We start from the raw sequence: 26,943 nt of genomic DNA, 5'->3' as shown, positions 1-26,943 counted from the left end.
TCTATGGATTTTCAGGAGGTAGTAATGGGTGTCCTGGGTAAAAGGAGTTCTAGGGTCAAATAAATTTGAGAAAGGTTGTAGGTATTTATTCTGCCTGGACATTCACAGGGTATATCAGCAAACTAGAAGCTCTGACCATCCCTGAAAATAAAGAGAGACACCCATTTAACTTTGTTGAATGCAATGTTCTCCAAATTAATTTGCATGCAAATTAATCTAAATTAACCCAAAATTAATCCGGAGAACACTCATAGCACATTTGTTAGCATCTTACAGACATCAGTTTGAGAAATACTGTGTAGTGGGAAATAAAGAGAGAAAAGAGATAACGGGAATGAAAACTGATGGCTCAGGCTCATTTCTGCTTTAAAGCAAGCTGGTACTCAAGTCTGGAATTATACCAAAATGTCAATATATGCACAAGGCCTTGAAATTTTTCATAATTCTTTTTTTCCTTCTGTGCATTGTATTAATCAGTGTCCCGAATGCGTATGTTGAAAATTATCTTACAGGAGTATACCATATCTATCTAACAAATGCACATATTTTACTGCAGGAATCATATATTGTTTTTCTCAGAAAGACTCTGAACAAGTTACGGTTAGTTTGCAGAATCTGGGAATTCATGCAGGTGCTTACCATGCCAATTTGGAGCCAGAAGATAAGACCACAGTTCATAGAAAATGGTCAGCCAATGAAATTCAGGTTAGGTATAAATCTTCCATGGAAGCCTAATTTACATTTAAAATATTTAAACTTGATTTAATTAACTGATAAAATGTTGAAATATTTCAGGTAGTAGTGGCAACTGTTGCATTTGGTATGGGAATTGATAAGCCAGATGTGAGGTTTGTCATCCATCATTCAATGAGTAAATCCATGGAAAATTATTACCAAGAGAGTGGACGTGCAGGTATGTAGGACTCAAATCCAGAAGTAAATTTTTAGAAAGCTTTTCCCAAAGACCGGGCGCGGTGGCTCAAGCCTGTAATCCCAGCACTTTGGGAGGCCGAGACGGGCGGATCACGAGGTCAGGAGATCGAGGCCATCCTAACATGGTGAAACCCCGTCTCCACTAAAAAAAAAAAATACAAAAAACTAGCTGGGCGAGGTGACAGGCGTCTGTAATCCCAGCTACTCGGGAGGCTGAGGCGGGAGAATGGCGTAAACCCAGGAGGCGGAGCTTGCAGTGAGCTGAGATCCGGCCACTGCACTCCAGCCTGGGCGACAAAACGAGACTCCGTCTCAAAAAAAAAAAAAAAAAGAAAGCTTTTCCCAAAAACACATTATAAATGTTTAATAAGTCTGTATATTTTATCTTTATTGGATAGTATTTTTAGAACAATGTATTTTTAGCAGTCGGACACTTACTTGCATATGGAGAAATTTTTACTTATGTTCTGTTGTTATCTGAATTGTTTCTTCTTATGTGTGTTAAGATAATTTGATATTCATCTTTGCCTCCTGAATTTTTAATTAGTGATTTCAAATCTGTAACTTAACTGGATTATAGACACATTTTTTTAACTTAGTAGAGCTGATTATTGATGTCTCTTTAGAGTTTTTTTTAATTTGAGGGTACCCATTACAAATTAACTTCCACATCTCTAAAATTTCTAGATGTAGTATGAAACATTGCCTGCTAATTTTACATATATCATTTTTGCATATTTTGAATTTTTAAATGTAATTCCGCAATCTCAAGGTTTCTGCAATCTCAAGGTTTCTTGCACCACAGGTCGAGATGACATGAAAGCAGACTGCATTTTGTACTATGGCTTTGGAGATATATTCAGAATAAGTTCAATGGTGGTGATGGAAAATGTGGGACAGCAGAAGCTTTATGAGATGGTATCATACTGTCAAAACATAAGCAAGTAAGCCACATACCTTTTTATAACTTTTATCAATTAAATATGAAAGTATATGACATCGTTTTTAAGTTCTTACTAAATACATTGGTGTAACACCAAAGTACAGATATATAAAAGCAGATGTTGGAGGGTAGGTAGGGCATCAAGAAAAGATGCCCTATCTTTGAGATAATCCTCCAAAACTACTTTTTTAATTGAAGGTTTTTGAGACCCACTGATAGCAGTTGAAGCCTTTTTTTTTCTCTGGCACTGGTGTACAGTTACATGCTTTAATAATTTTGAAAAGGTCTATGGTTAAGATAGGCATTTTGAGAGTCAGGCTCAGTAACATGTGCCATCCTGCTAGCTCATGTGTCAATGAAATACCAAGTTTCTCCTTAAGAAGTAAGTTTAAATCTACTTAGGGTGGCTTTCATTAGACTATATAGTTTCCTGAAAGCTTTTTTTCATAGTTATCTTTGTGCTCTTATTGCCTGTCACATAAAAAGTGCTCAGAAATGTCGAGGTGGTAAATAGCAGACAGACAGTGATAGAAATGTTCTTTCTTTCCAATAGATGCTACAATAATCTAGTTAAAAGAAATGAGAAAATGAAAATGTCTTTAAAAGCACAGTAGATTCTCATGAAGCATATTTTAAGGCTTCGACTCAAATATTGCTACTTAAAAATATAAGAAACTATTTTACTGTCAAGAATATTCTCCTAATAGTTGTAAAACATTGAATTTAAAAATGGAACTCAGACAATTTTTTAAACAGTGTTTATCAAGAATATGTGGGGAAAAAAGTCCTATGTCGGGGACACAATGTGCCCCAAAGATGTTCATGTCCTAATTCCTAACCTGTATGTTACCTTACATGGCAAAAGGAAATTAAGAGTTGCACATGGAATTAAGACTGTTCATTGGCTAACCTTAAAATGGGGAGATTATTTTAGATTGTATGATGTGAGAAGAACCTGACACCCTGATTTTGATCCAGTGAAACCCATACTACACCTCTTTTTTTTTTTTTTTTTTTTTCTGAGACAGAGTCTCGCTCAGTCACCCAGGCTGAAGTACAGTGGCGTGATCTCGGCTCACTGCAAGCTCCGCCTCCCGGGTTCACACCATTCTCCTGCCTCAGCCTCCTGAGTAGCTGGGACTACAGGCGCCTGCCGCCACGCCCAGCTAATTTTTTGCATTTTTAGTAGAGACGGGGTTTCACCGTGTTAGCCGGGATGGTCTCGATCTCCTGACCTCGTGATCCGCCCGCCTCGGCCTCCCAAAGTGCTGGGATTACAGGCGTGAGCCACCGCGCCCGGCCCATAGTACACTTCTAAATCTAAACTACAGAAATGTTAAGAATAAATTTGTGTTGTTTAAAGCCACTAAATTTATGGTAATATTAAGGAAGTTATAGGAAGCGAATACAGTATATAATGGTGTAATCTGAAAGAGATTCTTAAAACTTTATTATATCCTCTAATAATCTGTATCTTTAAATGTGTTTGCAGATGTCGTCGTGTGTTGATGGCTCAACATTTTGATGAAGTATGGAACTCAGAAGCATGTAACAAAATGTGTGATAACTGCTGTAAAGACAGTGGTGAGTTTGTTGTTTTGTAAACCTTTATAGGCTAATACAGTCATATATTGCCTAGTGACGGAGATACGTTCTGAGAAATGCATCACTAGGTGATTTTGTCATTGTGCAGACATCAAAGTGTAGTTACATAGACCTAGATGGTATGGTCTCCTAGGTTATATGGTATAGCCTATTGATCCTAGGCTACCAATCTGTACAGCGTGTTACTGTACTGCATACTGCAGACAACTGTAACACATTGCTAAGTATTTGTGTATCTAAACATAGAGTAAGTACAGTAAAAACATGGTATTATAATCTCTTGGGACCACTGGCATGTACGTAGTCCATCACTGACCAAAATACTATGTGGCACACACAAAACTGTATATACAGCTGGGACATGAGAGAAGTATTAGACTTCCAAATGGATTTAAAAGATTAAAGTGTGACTCAGATTTTCCAGAATTAAAAGTATCAACATGAAGTTTTGAAACAAAGGTGAATAAAAGGAAAAGTCTTATGTGTATGCACACATTTTATATTGCTATACTGAGGATGTGAAATTTTTAAGAAATGAAGGAAAATATTTGAATTCTTCTGAACAGAAATGCTATTCTGTAAGAAAACGCTAACCATGTGATAATCTCTAATACTTTATAGTCACTAATTGAGAAGAAAATTTAGTGCAAAATAGAGATTATAGAGAATCATTTTTGATCCAGTTAATGGCTAATTAGTCATAGGAGATTTACTTAAAATTCTTTTAAAGGTAGATCAGCAGGACTTGTTTTCTGAGCATTGTTCACAACCCTGCTGATCAAAACAGGATCTGGTCAAACAAGATGTAGCAAAGAAACTGGCCCAAACCAGTTAGAACTAGAAAATATAATGTATTTGCATGCTGTAAGACACTCCCACTAGCACCATGACAGTTTACAAATGCCGTGACAATGCCCGAAAGTTACATGGTTCTAGGAACTCCTACCCTTTTCTAGAAGATTCACGAATAATATTCCCCTTATTTAGCATGTAACTAATGAGTAGCTGTAAATATCGCTAGTGAGCAATCTACAGTGCCACTCTGCCTTTGGGGTAGCCCTACTTTGTCTGTGGAGCCGCCATTTTCTATACTCTATTGCTAATAAACTTGCTGTGCTTTCACTTTACTCTGTTGGCTTGCTCTCAGATTCTTTCTTGCATGAAACTGGGAACCCCTCCTGGGCTGAGTCCCAATTTTGGGATTTGCCTGCATCATTTTGGCACTGTATTTTAACTTTTTGTCATCTGTGTGTTGTATTTGAAGATCTGGACCTCATGGTAAGACCTTACTGAGTTCTGATGCCTTGTTAGGTGGAAGCCACTACATTTTTACCTTTGCAGAGAAGTTTATGAGTTTATTAAACCATCTTATAAAATAACAAGAGTGTTATATATAAATCAGAGTACTGGTCTGTTAACAATCGGGGTATCAGTTGAGGACATTCTTGTTGCTAAATCAGAGCGCACAGGAGCCTATAACTAGACAGGGTCTCCTATATAGCACACCTCTTAGTAACTTAATAATCACATCTGGCAGATACATTGATTTCTAGAGTATATGGCAGGGCTTCTGATAACCATTTTTTTTTTTTAAATATCACTGTAAACCCCACAATGTAGAGATCGTAACTTGGTCTAGTGACAGAGACTTGAGGAACAGCCTAGTCTTCATTCAGAATACATTTAAAAATCAGTGTTTAGGGTGGCTCACATTGATAACCAGCTTTAAACCAGTTTAACCACTTAAGATAGCCTATCCTTGCCCTCATTTCTAAATCCCAGTTACCTGCTACCATATTTGTTTTATTACAGCATTTGAAAGAAAGAATATAACAGAGTACTGCAGAGATCTAATCAAGATCCTGAAGCAGGCAGAGGAACTGAATGAAAAACTCACTCCATTGAAACTGATTGATTCTTGGATGGGAAAGGGTGCAGCAAAACTGAGAGTAGCAGGTGTTGTGGCTCCCACACTTCCTCGTGAAGACCTGGAGAAGATTATTGCACACTTTCTAATACAGCAGTATCTTAAGTATGTACAAACCCATTCATTATCCTTTCAGGTTGTCTTTATTTATTTATTTTTTTTTTAATTGCAACAGAATACACTGTTTTGCAGTTATTTTGTGTGAACTTTTAAATGCTATAGAAATTTACCTAAAACACTCAAACTTCAATCACTGTAAATCAAAAAATGTAACAAAAATATTTTCTTTAAAGGCTTTATTTGCATTCTTGTTTTATTATTTCAAGTCAATGTGTTAAAAAGTATTGCACAGTTATTTCTTTTATAAATTTGTTTTCTGTGATTCCTTCAAAAACTTTCTTATTGTTGGCCTTTATTTTATGCAGAGAAGACTACAGTTTTACAGCTTATGCTACCATTTCATATTTGAAAATAGGACCTAAAGCTAATCTTCTGAACAGTGACGCACATGCTATTACTATGCAAGTGACAAAGTCCACGCAGAACTCTTTCAGGGTAACTGGCTATTAATTTTCAGTTTTATATATTTAAAGTATATTATATTTTATATATTTTAAAAGTATATTAAAGCCTATGGGATGCTTTTCTGTCATATTCCCTAGGTCCACTTTTCTGATTAGATTTCTGGGTATGGAAGAGAGAAAACATACTTTTCTGTAAAGATATAAGTGGAAGAATTTAGACTGGCCTTTTAACATAAACTAGGGGTTTCCAATGTCTTGGAATGGGAGGACTCCATTTGAATATCTAATTTTGTTATGCTCCCTGCTCTTATTTGGTTGTGATTATTAATAGTTGAGAAGTCTGTTTCTGCTGTTCCAGTGGTTAAAAACCACTGTTATAAACCAAATACTATCAAGTCTGCAAAAGCATGTCAAGTGCCATTGTCTCAGGACATTTGAGGTCTTTAGAACTTCTCTCACAATATAGCCCCTTTTATTCAAACTAGAGCTCATATTTGTTTGTTTTTTTTTTTTTTTTTTTGAGAGGGAGTCTCGTGCTGTCGCCCAGACTGGAGTGCAGTGGCCGGATCTCAGCTCATTGCAAGCTCCGCCTCCCGGGTTTGCGCCATTCTCCCGCCTCAGCCTCCCGAGTAGCTGGGACTACAGGCGCCGCCACCTCGCCCGGCTAGTTTTTTGTATTTTTTTTTTAGTAGAGATGGGGTTTCACTGTGTTAGCCAGGATGGTCTCGATCTCCTGACCTCGTGATCCGCCCGTCTCGGCCTCCCAAAGTGCTGGGATTACAGGCTTGAGCCACCGCGCCCGGCTAGAGCTCATATTTGAATAGACATTTGCAGATTAAAAAAACTAGATTCTTATATACTTAAAAAGCCAACTGATACAGAAAGGATATTTTGAAATCTTTAATCTCATGAGAAAACTGAATGGCTGAATTTTTACCAAAGTGCTTGCTTTGTTATTGTTTTCGTAGGCTGAATCATCTCAAACTTGTCATTCTGAACAAGGTGATAAAAAGATGTTGGAAAAAAATTCAGGCAACTTCCAGAAGGCGGCTGCAAACATGCTTCAGCAATCTGGTTCTAAGAATACAGGAGCTAAGAAAAGAAAAATTGATGATGCCTGAAATGAATGTTACTAAATTTTCTAATTAAAGATAGTTTATGCATGTATATGCCATTATTTTTGTAGTTAGATAAAAGTTTAATTTTTAAAGCAATTTCATTGATATTTTATATGTATGGATCTATATTTTCAGAGCTTATCTCTGAAGATCTAAACTTTTGAGAACGTTTGAAAATTAGAGATCATGAATTATATAATTTTCCAGTATAATACAAGGGAAAAATTTTTATGTAAAACACTTTATATGTAAAATATTTAAGTTCATATAATTGTCTTAAGTTTTTTATGCCTTTATATACTTAGCTATATTTTTTCTTTTGACATAACTATCTTTTTGAAAGCAATATTATACTGACAGAGGCTCACTGAGTGATACTTTAAGTTAAATACGTAGATCAGGGATGTCCAATCTTTTGGCTTCCCTGAGCCACACTGAAGAATTGTCTTGGGCCGCACATAAAATACGCTAACACTGACGATAGCTGATGAGCTTAAAAAAAAAAAAATTGCAAGAAAATTTCCTCCCCCCCCCCCCCCCCCTTGAGACGGAGTCTCGTTCTGTCGCCCGGGCTGGAGTGCAGTGGCCGGATCTCAGCTCACGGCAAGCTCCGCCTCCCGGGTTTACGCCATTCTCCTGCCTCAGCCTCCCGAGTAGCTGGGACTACAGGCGCCCGCCACCTCGCCCGGCTAGTTTTTTTGTATTTTTTAGTAGAGACGGGGTTTCACCATGTTAGCCAGGATGGTCTCGATCTCCTGACCTCGTGATCCGCCCGTCTCGGCCTCCCAAAGTGCTGGGATTACAGGCTTGAGCCACCGCGCCCGGCGAAAATCTCATGTTTTAAGAAAGTTTACAGATTGGTGTTGGGCTGCATTCAAAGCTGTCCTGGGCTGCATTAGGCCCGTGGGCTAGAGTTGGACAAGATGATTTCAGGTTATAAAACCAGAAGTACAATTCAAACAAAAAAGGAGTAAGTCATCAATATAAATATTAGCAGATGAGATACTGCTACATCTCTATTTAAAGTAAAATAAAACCGATTTTAAAGTTCCTGAAACCAGAGTCATATTTTGACATTTCACAAAGAATGGTTCTAGTCTACAAATGGTTCTAGCCAAATGGTACATTTGGCTAAGTAGGTAACTTAGCTAAATTTGCTTCAAAGCTAAATCACAAGTAAACATATTTATGTTTAAAACATAGAAATAAATAACTTAAGATTTTTATCTAAGCGGTCAGTGCTGTATTGGAAAGATTATAAATAAACTATTTGAACTGATTTCAAACTTGGAATTTATGTTTTTATACTTTTCCACTAATACCATTATCACTTCAGTAATTTTCAGTGTGGTCATCATTAACTCAATGCCGTCATTGATTTTATTGACTTGTGATTCTTCTGGTGTCATCTGGAACTTTATATGATTCTTGAAGAAATTCTATTTTCAGTCAAAATAATCTTCTATATCAATATTTGGATCTAGTAGATCTTCTCCATATGATGAAAGATTCATTTGGTTTAAGATTAGGTTTTCAAATGTTTCTTCTAAATCAGTTTCACCAATTAAGACAGCGCCCATCATTCGTCCATTTTGCATGACGACTTTGATGTATTCTTGTCCTTTAGTACATCTCAGCATTAATTCATGATCTGAACCTAAGCCCTGTGCATTGTATTTTCCCAGCAGTACAACCTATGTATAGAGATAAAAAGGTTATTGTCATGAGTATCAAACAGAAAATGTAATGGGTATTTTGTGTCATGTTAGAATAGCCAGCAGAAAAATGATGCCACAAAATTTCATAACTAAAAATGTTATTGGGGACAGTCCCAAGAAAAAGTTTGAATAGCATGCATTAATTCTACAGATGACACCGCCACACAATCTACACTGACACTAAAAAATTCTGGTGAATATAGTGAAATATTAATGTTATTTATTAGTAATTAATGTTAATTAATATTAGTAATTAATGTTAGTGTTTTAACACTAAAAATATCTAGTGAATATAGGTAGGTGATTCTACCAATCTATATGAACATTAAAACTAGTGAATATATAAATATGTAGGATGTGGATACATTAAACAATGTGGGGTCATGGTTTAAAGATTTGGCAAGGAACTGAATTAGAGCTTTCATGGACAAGTGACTTAATTTCCCTGAGCCTTTTGAGTATGTTTCTCCTTCTCTGTAAATTAGGGGGGGAAAAAACCTAAAACAACCTTCGTCAGCGTAATGTAAAGAGGACTGAATAAGATAATACATACAGGAAGGTACTTGGTTTATTTTTGTGTACAATAGCTGTTAGTTCCCTTCACAAAGAAAGGATGAATCACAAGTAAAAGTTAAAAATGCACCAACGGGGAACAGATCTGGAGAGAAATTTTTTCCCCTCTTAACTAAAATAGAATAGTGGTAAGGTGGATAATAATTATCAGATGATTAGGGATTAAGACCAGCAATAATACCAGGTATTGGTTTGTAAGAAATGAAAAATGTCATTTTTTTGTAAGATGATTAAAACTATGTACATTTGTATTCAAGCAAGAAAATCAAACGATCTACCATGGTCATAAGACTAACAAGCAGAGAAGGCGTTAATATGCTTAACTATCTTACCTTATAGTTAAAAAATTTTGTCACATGAGCAAACAGTTCAAAGCTGAAATCCATGTCAATGGAGTCTCCTAAACTCGCTGCAGCCATGCACTTTGCTGCATACCATCCCATCTGTCTAGCCTGGGTCCACAGCCTCATCTGAAATAATGAAAAAATGTCACACAATGTCATTTTTCATGATCATTATTTGAAAAATGTTATCTTAACTTCGTAAATTCACTTAAAGGAGTTCAATGTTTGACAGTCTTTCTGTCATCTTTGCCACAGAAGCAGTCACCAATGGACAACTAATCAGACTGATTTTTGGTATTTGTTAATTCTATCTAAATTACTGTCTTTAAAATTAAAAGATGGTACCAATCATGCCTGTTTTAGTAGCATTTCTATTAAATATTATGAAACTATATTAAGCTATACCAGGTGAGAAAAATGTTTTAATTAACCAGTCCCTTCTTCAAAAATTTGTCATCACCATTAATAGAGATGTCAAATTATCACTGAAGAATTTGTTCTGTTTTCCAGCAACCTTCACTTTTATGCGCTAGTTAAGGTCTGCCGTGCTGTTGACCTCAGTGGTCAGACAGACTGTAGGTGCCTCACCCCAGGATAACATAAATATTTCAGCAACTGATTCTGGGAAGTCATTTAAATTGTTTTGTATGACAGTATTAATTTATCCTGTATTGTATCTTTATTTTATTTCCACAAAGTTTTGAGACTCCCTGGTATAAAAGAACACTGACCTTGGAAGTCACAGTGGATTTTAATATCACCAGATCTACACATATATTTAACTTTTCTTGAGCCACAGTTCATTTACCTGAAACATAAACATAACACTACCTACTCCATAACTACTGAGAGAATGAAATAGATTGGCCTATAGTAAGCACTTGGTTTCCTTCTACCTCCCTGTATGTGCATATGTACTTAATGCTATCTTTTGTTTGCAGAAATAATATCATAATCATAGACATGAGCTTTAAGTCTTTCTAGCAGAAGTGATACAGATTTTTTTTTTTCAATCTCCTCTGTAAACAAGGTGTAGATTTGATAAAGTGAAAGGCATTTTATGGCTGGAGGTCAGAAAAAACTGGGCACAGTTACAACTAGAGAACAGCTAATAGAAGTGGCCTGAAAATTTGCCTCTCAAACTGCATAAATTAGTATCCTTACTGCTTGTGTAAGCCAAGATGTGGGGTCTATAAGGTGCGCTCAAAACAAGGGACATCTGTTTGTTTTTGGATTTTTTTCCCCCTCTTTCAGATTATAACACAAGAAGATATAATTTACCCTAAAGAATTAAAAATGTTAAAAAAAAAAAAAACCCACAAACTCCAACTCTAAAGAATTTGTGATAGTCTTGCCACAGAAATGACATAGAATGAGGCAGGTTAGAAACAAAAAGGCTGCGACCACTCTCCTATTACTGATGTCTCTACTGTCTGTAAGAACACAAAATGATGGTGCTGCCTCTTGAAATACTTTTAGCTCTTCTACTACTTCACACTGCATAATCTGAATGAATGAAGTCCCTAATTGTGGAGCTGGTCTTTAACAAAGATAAATGTTGCAGGGTTCCTTTATCTCAAACATCTACCTAGGTCTCTACCCCTCTGCACACCTCTGGTCACTGTCTTTATCTTCCTCTAGTATTTTTGTTCCACCGTTAGGAGGATGTAGGTAAAGCTATGAGGGTTCGAAAAAGCCTAGATCTAGTTGGGACTTGTTAAGGCTCAGGAAAAGTGTTTACGACAGGAACTTTTTTTTTTTTTTGAGACAGAGTTTTGCTTTTGTTGCCCAGGCTGGGATGCGGTGGCGTGACCTCAGCTCACTGCAACTTCTGCCTCCCAGGTTCAAGTGATTCTCCTGCTCAGCCTCCTGAGTAGCTGGGATTACAGGCGCATGCCACCGTGCCCAGCTAATTTTTTTTGTATTTTAGTAGAGACAGGGTTTCATCATGTTCAGGCTGGTCTCGAACTCCTGACCTCAGATGACCCACCTGCCTCGACCTTCCAAAGTGTTGGGATTATAGGCGTGAGCCACCACTCCCGGCCAGGAACATTTTGTAGTAATAATTACCACAGGGACAGAATAGGATCATCCAGGAATAGAATGCTTTATCTATATAATTTACAATCTTAGTCGTTTTTTTAATCTAAAGTTGTGCTGTCCAACACTAGCCACATATAGCTATTTAAAGTTAATGAAAAGTAAGTAAAAATAAAAATTCAGGTCCTCAGTCACATTGACCACATTTCAAGTGCTCATGTTATATACTGCTGGCTACCTGACTGGATGCTGCAGAATTAAACATTTCCATCATCACAAAAAGTTCTCCTGGACAGTGCTGACAAGCATGTAAGAATGAAAAACAAAGTGACAGCCCATAATTTCCTTCAAATTAAAAGATAGCCCAGTCTACCATTATAGGGAACTTACCACACAGGGAAATATTCTAGTTTTTTTTTTTTTTTAAATATATACAACAACTCTATGCTAGCTTCCCACTTAAGCAGCAAAGTTGGAAAACCAGAAGTTGGATTTGTTGGTAACAACTGCTTTATTTTCAGACAGAATCTCTGATAAAAACACGATCACGTATGCTAGCTTACCTGCTGCCAGACTGGGCTCAGCTGCCAGGATGCAGTACAGATGTCACCGGCAGCATAGACATCAGGAAGGGATGTGTGCATATGATCATCCACTTTCAGGCCACCATCTTCTCCTAGATTAAACTAAACAATGTTCCCCGGAAGCGTAAGTGGTAAAAAAAAAAAAAAAAAAAAAAAATGAAACATGATTTTTTCCATTCTAAAGTAAAAACAAATTGTTACACTTTGGCATGCTCATCTTTAATGAGAAAATGAAAAATAGCCACAAAGTTTAGACACGTCAGCCGAATTTCCATGGATCAAATTCCAACTAAGATTGATCCATAAAAATCTTAGAATTTCAACATGAAAAGTATCCAATAACCATCTGGCTATCCTACTCACAACTATAAGAATATTCTTTTTTTTTTTTTTTTTTTTTTTTTGTCAGCTTCAAGTGTTGAAAAGCAAAAAATACAAGATGGTTTCTCTAAAAGAATCACTTTTGAGAAGTCACAGGAGGTGTCAGTCTCTTACCAACATTTAGATAAACAAATTGTACATTATGAACCATTACTGATGATGCTTATGCCAGGATGTAACTATGTAAGGATTTTAAGCAGTAAGAAATACTGTAAATCAAGACAATGTTTTAACCAAACTGTCTTCAACCATATCAAGTTACAGTAGTATACTAAAATAATTATTATTCATGTTTGAGAACTAAAGATCTTCACAAAAATACTTCAAATATATTCACAGCTGGACAAAAAAGTTTCACCTTACACTGTTACCACGGAGAAAAGGTTCTACATTTGGTGTAACTCCTGTAGCACTGACAATGAAATCACAGCCATATATCTTTTCATTGGTCAATTCCACATAGACAGGCCACATCTCTTTAAGAAAAAAAAGAAAAACAGACTTTATCTGCAAATGGAACCACCACACAGCAGTGCATGTGACTACAATGACTAGAAACAAAGAAAGAAAGAAAAGGCAGGCAAGAGATGACTTTGTAACACACTCCTTAGTAATTATTATGAGGCATATTTGCTAAAGCAATTTTAATGCAATTAACATCATCTTGTTTGGGTATAATTTTAAAACCATGGCATTTCAAATGTTTTTCCTTCAAATTTGGACACATACATTTTGACAAAGTAAATTTAAATTATTTCTCTAAAAATCTTTCGTAATACTTTACACTCCACTTCGTGTTTAGTTCAACTGGGTGTTTTCCCTCACTATTCATATTCAAATTCCCCTTTCCTATGGAAAAATTCAAAGAATTCAGAACAGCAGAATATTTCATATGCTAGTTCACAGAGTGTATTTCTTCAAATCATGGCAATTCTCGGAGGAATTGTGGAATTGGAGTTAGGAAAGCTGCATCTTAGTCCCCAAAATATACATTTTCAATCTGATTTGGGTGAAATCATCTCACCTTTAAGAGCTGCAGGTTTTTGTTTTATTTGGATTTACAATATATTCTGATTGTTGATCAAAACATTATGAGCTCTATGTAAGATGTAATGCCCTACACAGTTTAATTTACTGGAAAACAACGGATAGTGAAGTGAATGTTATTACATTATGGTTTTTACTTTTCATGTTTAAATTTTATATGGAAATATGAAGTTATGTTTAATATAACACAGCAGGATTAAATTGTTTTCCTTTTAATTAAGTGGTTATATATACTTCTTCTTTCATTACTTGCCTGTATCAGTTGTAACTGACTTAGGGTCTCTTGGAAAAGTAAAGGACTTTTTCTTCAAAATTCTAAACTCATCCTGAAGGTAGATTTTCTTTACTTCACACATAGTTTCGAGGTGAATCTTATGAGAAAACTAACATTAAGAAAACACTGGTTAGCATAATACTTCCAGAAAGAATGACCTGGGTTACTAATGATGAAGAAAAAACTTATAGTTGTAGAAACACATAGAAAACATAATTCTTATAATACAAATGAAAACACATTGAGTGCCCTAAAATAAGTCTCTTTATGCACATGAAAGGAGTGAACGAAAATTCATTCAGTAACTTAAGAGATTTGGTATCTGCATTAGCAGACAGCATCGAGGGAATGTTTTTTAGTCTAGGCATCACTGACAATTACAAGTATATATTTTTAAAATTACAGTAGTTGCTGGGCACAGTGGCTCATGCCTGTAATCCCAGCACTCTGGGAGGCCAAGGTGGGTGGATCACCTGAGGTCAGGAGTTTGAGACCGGCCTGACCAATATGGTGAAACCCTGTCTCTACTAAAATTAAAAAATTAGCCAGGCCTAGTGGCATGTGCCTGTAGTCCCAGCTACTCGGGAGGGTGAGGCAGGAGAACGGCTTGAACCCAGGAGGCAGAGGTTGCAGTGAGCCGAGATCATACCACAGCACTCCAGCCTGGCTGACAGAGTGAGACTCTGTCTCTCAAAAAGAAAAAAAAAAAAAAATACAATAGTTATAGACCCTAAAAATTTACTCAGGTCAGATCTGTCTTGACTTATTGTTGTATCCCTGAACATTAATAAAGTCCCAAGTAGGTAGTAAGTACTAAATAAATGCTTACTGAATTAAACTGTTGAAGTCCTCAGGTTAAAAATATAATTAATATTGGGATCTGAAGGTGCAGAAAGAAGGGACTTTGTATAATTTCCATTACAAAAATTAGATACACCATGCAGCCAGTCCCCCTCCCACCTACTGAAAGCCAAAAACCAATGCTCTAAAGAAACCACACACGGCCGGGCGCGGTGGCTCAAGCCTGTAATCCCAGCACTTTGGGAGGCCGAGACGGGCGGATCACGAGGTCAGGAGATCGAGACCATCCTGGTTAACATGGTGAAACCCCGTCTCTACTAAAAAATACAAAAAAAAAAACTAGCCGGGCGAGGTGGCGGGCGCCTGTAGTCCCAGCTACTCGGGAGGCGGAGGCAGGAGAATGGCGTGAACCCGGGAGGCGGAGCTTGCAGTGAGCTGAGATCCGGCCACTGCACTCCAGCCTGGGCGGCAGAGCGAGACTCCGTCTCAAAAAAAAAAAAAAAAAAAAAAAAAAAAGAAACCACACACAGTAACGAATGACTGCATACATGCTTCTTACAACGTTTAGTTTTCAGAGCCTTTTAACAACTATTAAAAAATCAAAATATCTAACAAAACGAGGAAAAGCAAATCATCTCCTTATCCAATTAGGATATTAAGTGTATATTTCTAATCAATCTAATAACTTTTATAAGTTTACTGCATGCATCTGAAATGACCTTTGAGAAAAGATTAATTTAAAATAGGGCAGGTGTATTCACTGCAGTCTGGGTGTAGAGAGCTCTATCCCTGATCTGAGGATACAGGAAAAAACAAACTTAGTTTCTCCTACTATACTCTCACAACACAGAATACTTCTGCGACCAAATGCGTGGGGTGTTTTCTACACACTAAGCAAGCAATTATTCTGCACAGGACACCATCTGGCTGTCCTCTAATTCAATTCAGTTCTGATGTTATTATCTACCTGGAGATAGCATCAGGTCCCACATGTTGAGGGATCAATCTCACAGGACTGTCTTCTACTTCCGATACCAACTGCAAGTCCCGGGTGTTTCACCAGTCCGTCTGACTAACCAATTACAAATCAAGGGGCTCCCATGAGCCCCTTTCTTAGGTTCAATTAATTTATTAGAACATCTCACAGAATTTGGGGAAACACTTTACTTACATTTACTGGTTTATCATCAAGGATGTCACGAGGAAACAGAGGAAGAAATACATAGGGCAAAGCACATAAGAAGGGGCATGGAGCTTCTATGCTCTCTCCAGATAGACCACCCTCTAGCAACTTCCACACGTTCGGCTATCCAGAAGCTCTCCAAACCCAGTCCTTTTGGGTTTTCATGGAAACTGTGTTATGTAGGTGACTGATTAAATCATTGGCTGCTAGTGATTGGCTTAACCTTCAACCCCTTTCCTTTCCTGGGGGTTGAAAAGTCTAAATTCTCTAATCATGCCTTGGTCTTTCCTGTGACCAGTCCCCATTCTGAAGCCACCTAGGGGCTAACCAGTCAACTCGTTAGCATACAAAAGGACACAACACTTTAGAGATGCCAAAAAGTTTAGAAGTTGTGTGCCAGAAAACTGCAGGCACAATATTTTATTGTGCTTCACTATTGTTTTACAGACAGTGTGTTTTTTACAAATTGAAGGTTTATGACAACCCCACATCAATCAAGTCTTATTGGTGACATTTTTCCAATAGCGTGTGCTCATTTTGTGTCTCTGTCACATTTTGGTAATTCTTGCAGTATTTCACAGTTGTCATCATTATTGGATCTTCTATGGTGATCTGTGATTAGTAATCTTTGATGTACTATTGTAACTGTCTTGGGATATCATGAACCACACCCATCTAACACAGTGAACTTAATCGATAAATGTTCTGTGTTCTGACTGCTCCATCAACCAGCTGTTGTCCTATGTCTCTCCCTCTCCTTGGGCCTCCTTATTCCCAGAGACACAATAATACTGAAACCAGGGCAATCAGTTACTCTGTAGTGGCTTCTAAGCGTTCAAGTGAAAGGAAGGATCACACATCTCTCACTTTAAATCAAAAGCTGGCAATGATTATTAGCCTTATTGAGGAAGGCACGTGGAAAGCCAGGCCTCCTGCACTGAACAGTTGGCCAAATTGTGAATGCAAAGGAAACATTCTTGAAGTAAATCTAAAGTGGTAACCCAGTGAACACATGAATGAGGAGAAAGTGAAACAGTCTTCTTGCTGACATGGAGAAAGTTTTAGCCGTGTGGAGAGATTAAACTAGCCACAGCATTCCCTTAGGTCAAAGCCTAACCCAGAGTAAGCCCCTAACTGTTCTCAATTCTGTAAAGGCTGAGAGAAGTGAGGAAGCTGCAGAAGAAAAGGTTGAAGCTAGCAGAGGTTGGTTCATGAGGTTTAAGGAAAGAAACATCTCTACAACAAAAAAATACAATTGATAACTGATTAATGTGGCTACACTAAACAATAGATTTTCAGTGTACATGAAACAGCCTTCTAGTGGAAAAAGATGCATCTAGGACCTTCATAGCTATAGAGAAGTCAATACCTGGCTTCAAAGGACAGGTAGACTCTCCTGTTAGGGGATAATGTAACTGGTGACTTGAAGTTGAAGCCAATGCCTATTTACCATTGTGAAAGTTCTAGGGCCCTTAAGAATTTTAGTACATCTACCCTGCCTGTCTTCTATAAATGGAACAACAAAGCCTGGATGACAGCATGATATGGTTTGGGTCTGGTTCTCCACTCAAATCTCATATCAAATTGTAATCCCCAATGTTGGAGGTACGGCTTGGTGGGAGGCACTGGATCATGGGGACAGTTTCCAATAGTTTAGCACCATCCTTAATGGTTTTCATGATAGAGTTCTCATGAGATCTGGTTGTCTAAAGGTGTGCGGCACCAGTCCCTTTCTCTCTCTTCCTCCTGCTCTGGCCATGTAAGATGTGCCTAATTCCCCTTCCCCCATGATTGAAAGTTTCCTGAGGCCTCCCTAGTCATGCTTCCTGTATAGCCCATGGGACCATGAGCCAATTAAACCTCTTTTCTTTATAAATATTACCACTCTCAGGTATTTCTTTATAGTACTGTGAGAATGCAGTAATACATAGCATATCTGTTTACATGGTTTACTGAATATTTGAAGCCCACCGTTGAGACCTACTGCTCAGAAAAAAAAGATTCCTTTCAAAATATTACACTCATTGACAAGGTACTTGGTCACCCAAGAACTCTGACAGAGATGCACAAAGAGATGAATGTTGTTTTCATGCTTGCTAATACAATATCCATTCTGCAGCCCATGGATCCAGGAGTAATTCTTACTTTCAAGTCTTATTGAAGAAATGCATTTCATAAGGCTATAGCTGCCACAAAGGGTGAGGCATCTGATGGATCTGGGAAAAGTAAACTGAAAACCTTCTGGAAAGAATTCACCATTCTAGATGTTATTAAGAACATTCATGATTCAAGGGAGGAAGTCAAAATATCAACATTAACAAGAGCTTGAAAAAAGTTCATTCCAATCTTCATGGATGACTATGAGGGGTTCAAGATTTCAATGGAGAAAGGCAGATGTGGTAGAAATAATAAAAGAGCTATAATTAGAAGTGAATCCTGAAGATGAGACTACATTGCTGCAATCTCATGATAAAATTTGAAAAGATAAGGAGTTGTTTCTCATGGATGAGCAAAGAATGTACTTATCTGAGATGGAGTTTACTTCTAGTGAAGATGCTACAAGTATTGTTGAAATGATAAAGGATTTAAAGTATTACATACACTTAGTTGGTAAAGCAGTAGCAGAGTTTGAGGGAATTGACTTTTGAAAGAACTTCTACTCTGGGCAAAATGCTATAAAAAAGCTTCACATGCTACAGAGAAATCTTTCATGAGAGGAAGAGTCAATTGATGGGGCAAACTTCCTTGTTATTTTAAGAAATTGCCACAGCCACCCAAACCTTCAGCAAGCACCACCCTGATCAGTCATCAGCCACCAATACTGAGGCAAAACTTTCCACCAACAAAAAGATTATGATTTGCTAAGCTCAGATGATTGCTAGCATATTAAGCAATAAAGCATCTTTAAATTAAGGTGTGTGCATTGTTTTTTTAGACATAATGCTAATGCACATTTAATAGACTGCAGTATGTTATACATCTAACTTTTGTATGCACTGGGAAACTGAAAAATTAGTGTGGCTCACTTTATTGTGATATTTTATTTCCTGTGATGGTCTGTGACTGAACCTGCAATACTCCAAGGGATGACTATATATATATTACAGTATCACACCTCAAGAGTTAAAATGTAGGCTGAAATCCAGTCTTAGATGCTTTGACATTCACTTTTCTTTGGTGGCCAAATGGACCAACTGGATTGGAAGTCTCTTCCTAGCACCATGGATTTTAAGTAAAGTGACCTAGCAGTTCATTGACTATAACCAGTCTTTAATAAATGGTTCAAGAATTTAAAATTACATTTAGACATGTCCAGTCAGTATATGAAAAGATACCTCTTTTGTTCCTTTAAGATTCAAGCCTTCATGCCAATCTGGTCCCAGTGCACTGCCTACATTATCTGCTTTAGATTTGCTTCTAGCTTCCTTTTTCCTTCCTAAAGAGATGAAATTAAATAACATAAAAATTACCACGTAGAGAAATAGGTTAGTGTTCTGAAGTTTTTTATTTAGGCAATGTAACGATTCATATATATACATACATTACAGCATGACTAAACTATGTTATCTCTATTAATCATTTTAGTCATTATTTTAATACTTTTCTGATGGAGAGTTACAAAATGGATACTCTTTCAATTGTGTAAGTTGTGTATAAACACACTCAACTTACATTTTGGATGTTACATTGGTTAATCTGAAGGGTAAGAAAATTAGCTTTCGAATTTTTGTAATTTTGTCAATTTTTAGCACCTCCAAAATGTACAAAACTCGTTTAATTTTATGACCTAAAAATTTTTTAAAGCCATCAAACTTAAAAAATATGTTTATATTATCATTGCATTTTTTACAAAACTTCTTTAGGTGTTGCCCAAATGTAGCATCTCTTTGCAAAGACGCAGATGGGCTGAGTTATTCAATTCATTTTAAATTTCTTATTTTAATTGTACATATAAAATACATACATATATAAAATATATATAATAGAAAATCTGAAAACTTCATGTAAAGATACATAAATACTCATATTACTATTTCCAAAATTTGTTTTATTAAATTTTCTTGTAGCCCTTTTCTATATGGTTAAAACAAAGTTTTGTATGAGAATTAATGAGCTAGGTGCTACGCTTACCTTCAGTTGTATATCTGGTTCTTTTCTGTGCAATTTTAGCCTCTGGTTTTTCAGCAATGAGCTTTGAAGTCAAGAATTCAGCTGCTCCTGCATCGAAGAAAGTATTCCCTATAGCTTTATCTTTAATGGCCCAAATCACTTCACAGCCTTCAATTTCATACCTAAAAACAATATTGAAGTTACTAAGAGTAATTTCAAAAGTCTAAGTAAAAAATCTTTGCATTTGCAAATAATGATCTCCTGAAGCAAAAGCAGGGAACACATTTTTAAGGCAAACTGGGGAAAACTGATTATAAAGAGGAATATTAACGTTCTTTAAAGATACTAAGAAAAATAGAATAGTAAAAGAAACTAAAGCTGTTTACAGAAAGAACCTTCAAGTGACAAATACATGTACTGAATATGAATATGTATTAAGTGACAAATACATGTAATTTCATGACAATGTACATCATTAGAAAATGTTCAATTTCTACAACACACTTATTACATGAATGGCCCCCAGGGGTAAGCAGTGCTTTTTAACAACTCTGGTTATAGTGTAATCAGTAATGGATGGATGGTACATAGCTATAACATTGAGGATCAGTCACTTATTTGGTAACGACTTTTTGTATCTTCAAAGCACATTGTGGAAGGAGATAGAAAATGGAGAGAATCAGAGCTATAAGCTAAAAATCTTAAGGATCAACATCAAGGATCTTAGAGGAAGGAACGAATGGACATGGTATATGTAAGCCACCTTCTATTACTATTTACCACCAATGTAAGGTAATGGGCATGTGATATTTTATTGAAGGTTTAGATACTGAGAAGTGGTTTTCCTAACAATATTCGTTTCACAAAGTCCCTGAAGTCCATTATAATTAAGGTGATCATATAATTTATCATCTAACTTGGTATACTATCTGCTACTAACAATCATTTTTGGTACAACTGGTGGAAATGGAGACAATCCCAGTCAAACAAGATATATTGGCCATCCTAACTATAATAGGATTTTATCTAAACTTGCAATACTAATAAAATACTGTAATTAAAAAGTTAAGGTATTAATTTTTCACATTTCTTTACGGTACAAAGTATTGCCATCTTTATTTTGCAGACTGATATAACATAGTTAGGTTATACAACTTTTCAAAACTAATCAATAAACAGATTACAGAAAAAGGGTTTAGTACATCTGAATCCAGGTCACTTGATATTCACACTTTTCAACATATGGTGATAAGGAGCTCCTTGCTTCATCTAATAAGTCTTTATTTTTCCAGCTCTCCTATGTCAGTAAACATTTAGTCACCAAATTTCAGATTAGTGGGTGAACATTCAATTTTATGTTACTCTGTCATATAGCATTACTGACCAGTGGAAAGTGGAATACACACACATTTGGTAAAAAAAGTTTGTATTTCAATTTACATACAGATCTACAGTTATCATGTAATGCTTTCTTTTTGATAAACTGGGAATTTGTATTACCATTTTTAAATTTAAAGTAATATTACAATATAACACCTATCAGTGTAGTTTAACATACTGATGACTGACTAGCAGACGAAGTTATTACAAGCAACCACAAGAAACTTCAGTACTTGCTCTACCTCTGAAGACACCTTCTAATCCTCTTTTCCTAACTTGAACTATGCAAGATGCACAAGTTTGACGATTATCATCACATACAGAGGGGAAATATGCTTTCATTTTTAAAATGACTCTACAAAAACAGACAATGAGGTATTGCAGTTTTGTGAAGTTATGAAAAACAGTATCTGTTTGAGAAGGAAAGGATTAACTTACACTTAGAAACAAGAAAACAGATAATAACTGAAAAAAATGTATAATGAAGAACATGAGTATTACTTTCACTGAAACACAGTGTAGAAAGGGTATGAGTATGCCAAGTTTCATGACAGACAAAGACCTAATCATTTAGCAGACCTAAAGTCAGAGAATAACATTATGTGGGTCCATTTTAATTTATCAAAGAAGAGCTTACTAAATACAAAATTATAAGTTTTATCCAATTATACTGTCTTCAATCTCCAACTTAATGAAAATGATGAATCGGATTAAATGTAAGACTCTGAACATTTCTGAACATAAAATTTTTAAATGTAAATAATGACAGTTACAATAATGGTGATACTTTGGTGATAGCTGATGGAGAAAACCTGTCATGTATATATTATACACATGGATTTGAAACCCCATTTACAATAAATCTATACCTCTTCCCTCTTGGTCCACATTTTGGTTTTGACCCTTTCTCTGTATTTCTACATACAATGCCACAAACTTCATAATAACAATAATGACTGCTACCCATAGTACTCAGGCAATTTAAGAACTCCTACAGGCTTCCACTGGGTCAGATCATCCTCTAAAAGCGGGGCAAAAACCTAGTCTGAGAGTTGGATTGAATGCAAGTGAGTAGAGATATGGCTTTGGAAGAGTCCTTATTTTGATTCAAATTTGTCCTCTTTGTGGTCTGACCCAACTTTATGGCCTGAAAAAGATCCAGACTATTTCATGTCAATCATCTGCTAGAGGATAAAATCATGAAGTGAATCAGTCTTCTGCAGGCCACAGCGGGATATTTCTCAATGGTTTTTGAACTTGTAATGTCATCTTAAGATGAAAATATTTCATATTAATTAATGTGTTCACATTTCCTAAGCCACCAAAAACCAAGAGCTGGAAGAACCACATATCCTAAAATAGGAGTCACAAATATTTTGGGTTACACTGGCCAGACAGGTAACATGAATGAGTGAAGCAGGATTTATCATATAAGCAATAAAAAGTGGTGAGGGTGGTCCGGCGCAGTGGCTCACGCCTGTAATCCCAGCACTTTGGGAGGCTGAGACGGGCGGATCACGAGGTCAGGAGATCGAGACCATCCTGGCTAACACGGTGAAACCCCATCTCTACTAAAAAATACAAAAAACTCGCCGGGCGTGGTGGCCGCGCCTGTAGTCCCAGCTACTTGGGAGGCTGAGGCAGGAGAATGGCGTGAACCCGGGAGGCAGAGCTTGCAGTGAGCCGAGATCGCGCCACCGCACTCCAGCCTGGGCGACAGAGCGAGACTCCGTTTCCAAAAAAAAAAAAAAAGTGGTGAGGGTTATCACTAGAAATCTCAAAAGATGTAAATATTTAAATTATTTTTAAACATAGAATATACTTATAAAACACATTTAGGGGCCAAATTTGGCAACCACCTTGAGACCTAAAGCATTCCCAAAACATATATATTTTATAATAAAATTTCTACAATTATGGAGTCCACAAAAGCTAAAAAAAAAAAAAGGTGAATTTTTCCCCTTGAAAATGTATGAAAATTATATTTATCTTTGATTTTCAGAATAAAAAACATTTTCCAGTCTGCCAACAAATCACATGAATCACAAAGCAATTGTTAAATTTAAAAACAAATGATTTTTAAACAATTTAAATGTTATATTTAAAAATATATACTTACACTAACTCAAGTGCAATACCACCGTTCCCTATGATCATTATTCTTTTAGCTTTAGTAAGCTGTTTCTGAAATTCCTATGTTAAAAAGAAAATAATGAGGCAGTATTTTGTAATAGCGGACAATATCTGAAATAAGAGGCTTCAATGATAATATTCTAAAAATGTAAATATTTTATTGAATTTGTAAAGAAAAAAAAATGAATCTCACTTTCCCACTCTATCAGGGTACATCCTTCTCAATTAATATTACAAAAGTTCCCTTTTCTACTTTAACCCAAGCTGCTTTTTATAGCAATGCTTCTCCTGATTTTCCTTTCCTTTTAGGTCATTACATTCAGAGTACTTCAGACTTTCAGCAGGAGGCACTATTAACTTAGCACATTCCCAACTATTTGACCAAATCAATTATTCTTTCTTTTTGCCTAGACTCTCAGTTTCCCTAGAGTTACTCAACACTTAAAACTTCTAGGAATGCCGGGCGCGGTGGCTCAAGCCTGTAATCCCAGCACTTAGGGAGGCCGAGACGGGCGGATCACGAGGTCAGGAGATCGAGACCATCCTGGCTAACACGGTGAAACCCCGTCTCTACTAAAAATACAAAAAAAAAAAAAACTAGCCGGGCGAGGTGGCGGGCGCCTGTAGTCCCAGCTACTCCGGAGGCTGAGGCAGGAGAATGGCGTGAACCTGGGAGGCGGAGCTTGCAGTGAGCTGAGATCCGGCCACTGCACTCCAGCCCGGGCTACAGAGCAAGACTCCGTCTCAAAAAAAAAAAAAACTTCTAGGAATGAGAAGTTCAGCAGCACAGTGGTTAAGAGCAGACTCTGGAAGCACTGGCTCTAGCAATTACTAACTGAATGACTTTGCAAATTGCTTACCCTATCTGCACCTCAGGTCCTTCAACTATAAATGGAAATGATCCGCCGGGTGCGGTGGCTCAGGCCTGTAATCCCAGCACTTTGGGAGGCTGAGGTGGGTGGATCACAAGGTCAGGAGATTGAGACCTTCCTGGCTAACACCGTGAAATCCTGTCTCTACTAAAAATACAAAAAGAAATTAGCTGGACATGGTAGCGGGTGCCTGTAGTCCCAGATACTCGGGAGGCTGACACAGGAAAACGGTGTGAACCCGGGAGGCGAGCTTGCGGTGAGCCGAGATCGCGCCACTGCACCCCAGCCTGGGTGATAGAGCAAGACTCTGTCTCGAAAAAAAAAAAAAAAAAAACCCAAATAAATAGAAATGATAAGTGACTATATATCCTGATGCTTCTGTAAAGATTACGTGAGATGATACAGACAAAGCTGGTAGGAGTAGCAGGTGCAAAATAATGTCAAAAAATGTTATTAACATTCTAAGACAGATAAATTGATGCCGCCACTCTCCAGAAAAAAGACCACAGTGAGCTTACCAGTGGTATTTTACCACTGGAATTACCAGTGGTAATTCTTTGGGCACTTTCAAAAGTATAGAATAGTTTCATTGCTTCAAAATGACATCTGAACAGAAAAATTCTCCTTCCTACTAAGTTTCTATTAAGTTTATCTCCAAACTGATACTATTCACTGAAGCTGATATCTTTAAAATTCTCCAAGAAAAAAAACCACTGAAGTTTATTTTAGTTTGTCCTGCATTGAGGATATTGCAATTTAAGAAAGACCTGTAAGAGCACTGGACCTAGAGGTGAAAAGCACAACTTTAAATTGTGTATCTGATAAACTTAATAGCTAAATTAGTACAGATACATAATCTCTCAACCTCAGTTTCCTATCTGTAAAGTGGGAGTAATAATCGTCACACAGGATTATCATGAGGATTCAATGAGTTCATGTATGTAGCGGACCTAGCTGAAACAGTTATAAGCTCAATCTCTGATAATATGAACTTAAATTGTTTACAAGAAGATAATCAAGTTCCTTTAAATTTTCTCTCAATTCCTAATTATTTAATTAGGAGAAGAATAGGCTGAAAGAAAACCTTATTAATTTTTCAGAATATAAATTATATTAATGCAAAATCATCATGTCATGAGACAGAACAACAAATCCGAGGTTAGACATAGTATTGTGAAACCAGGAAGAGCTTCTTGGCAATAAGGGTTAATAAGCCCTGAATTAAATTACCAAAAGGAAGTTGTATAATGCTCCAAATACAGATGTTTCACCTTATTGGGATAGTTTATCTAGGGCAGAACAATAAGCCAAGTGACTTTTTCTGTTCTATGATTCTGTCATGATTTTGTACCACAAAGATCTTTTGAAATTTTTTTGCTGGAGAATAAGAGCCGTAATTTTTGAATTGCTTTTACCTTTTTGGAAAAAACTTGTGTTTCAAATGTGGTATGTATGTGTTATATTATTTAGGCTGCAAATCACATATTCTCAAAGTAGAGTAATGAATGTGTGTGTACTGCAAGTTGTTAATATTCAGCAGAGTCATTATATCTGGGTTATCTCATGGTGATAACACATCAGCATGAACTTAAAAACATAATATCAACTACAAATAAATAAATTGACAGGAATAGGCCGGGCGCGGTGGCTAATGCCTGTAATCCCAGCACTTTGGGAGGCCGAGGCAGGCGGATCACGAGGTCAGGAGATCGAGACCATCTTGGCTAACATGGTGAAACCCCGTCTCTACTAAAAATACAAAAAAATATTAGCCGAGCGTGGTGATAGGCGCCTGTAATGGCAGCTACTCAGGAGGCTGAGGCAGGAAAATGGTGTGAACCCAGGAGGCAGAGCTTGCAGTGAGCTGAGATCGCTCCACTGAGCTCCAGCCTGGGTGACAGAGGGAGACTCATCTCAAAAAAAAAAAAAAAAAAAAAGAAAAATTGGTGGGAATAAAACATAACCACTCTGTGTTCATTGGTCATGAAACAAAATTCCCTTCTGCCATTATAATTTAGGAATCATAAGTGGAACAGTTTAATTCAAATGTAGAAAAGTCTTTTATTTTCCTTCCCATGATTCAACCTTAAAATGTTACCTGAGCACTGTCTGTATCACGGATTCCTAATACGTAAGGATTTCCTTCACATATCAACTTTGGTTTAGCTCCAGCACACAGACAGAGTTTCTTATATACATGCTGATTGCCATCTTCTGTTACAATGCACTGTAAATACACCAAACAACGAGAGAAAAGGGGGACACATAATCAACATGGATACAATTTCACTTTAAATTAAAAATTCAATAAGGCAAAAGCAAAACGTAACATATTAAGGTTGCCTCTTGGTGGCACTCAGTTCTTTGTCATAGCAATTACAAAACTAAGCATGAGAATACATGCATTGATCCAGTTATTCTTAATCATTTTAAGCTCATGAACCATTCTGAGA

The 26,943-nt window shown here is 36.8% G+C and overlaps 2 protein-coding genes across 3 annotated transcripts in view; one reads left to right on the top strand and one right to left on the bottom strand.

The window, feature by feature from the left end:
* RECQL (RecQ like helicase) overlaps positions 1-8,329 on the top strand; it is a 33,879-nt gene extending 25,550 nt beyond the window's left edge. The window contains exons 9-15 of the mRNA XM_073020536.1: positions 557-705; positions 796-913; positions 1,739-1,877; positions 3,369-3,460; positions 5,294-5,513; positions 5,834-5,963; positions 6,901-8,329. Coding sequence (XP_072876637.1) covers positions 557-705; positions 796-913; positions 1,739-1,877; positions 3,369-3,460; positions 5,294-5,513; positions 5,834-5,963; positions 6,901-7,053 — 1,001 coding nt within the window. The 3' untranslated portion in view covers positions 7,054-8,329. The remainder of the gene's footprint in view (positions 1-556; positions 706-795; positions 914-1,738; positions 1,878-3,368; positions 3,461-5,293; positions 5,514-5,833; positions 5,964-6,900) is intronic.
* PYROXD1 (pyridine nucleotide-disulphide oxidoreductase domain 1) overlaps positions 7,940-26,943 on the bottom strand; it is a 34,370-nt gene continuing 15,366 nt past the window's right edge. For both annotated transcript variants that reach the window (XM_007967867.3, XM_007967868.3), the window contains exons 4-12: positions 26,589-26,717; positions 23,605-23,678; positions 20,127-20,287; positions 19,331-19,431; positions 13,991-14,120; positions 13,054-13,166; positions 12,289-12,411; positions 9,674-9,811; positions 7,940-8,744 (exon numbers count right to left, since the gene is read on the bottom strand). In XM_007967867.3, coding sequence (XP_007966058.1) covers positions 8,496-8,744; positions 9,674-9,811; positions 12,289-12,411; positions 13,054-13,166; positions 13,991-14,120; positions 19,331-19,431; positions 20,127-20,287; positions 23,605-23,678; positions 26,589-26,717 — 1,218 coding nt within the window. In that variant the 3' untranslated portion in view covers positions 7,940-8,495. The remainder of the gene's footprint in view (positions 8,745-9,673; positions 9,812-12,288; positions 12,412-13,053; positions 13,167-13,990; positions 14,121-19,330; positions 19,432-20,126; positions 20,288-23,604; positions 23,679-26,588; positions 26,718-26,943) is intronic.

The sequence above is a fragment of the Chlorocebus sabaeus genome, chromosome 11, assembly GCF_047675955.1.
Source record: "Chlorocebus sabaeus isolate Y175 chromosome 11, mChlSab1.0.hap1, whole genome shotgun sequence".
Taxonomy (NCBI): Eukaryota; Metazoa; Chordata; class Mammalia; order Primates; family Cercopithecidae; genus Chlorocebus; species Chlorocebus sabaeus.
Note: the sequence above shows the minus strand (reverse complement) of the source record. Positions and strands in the feature narration are given on the sequence as shown.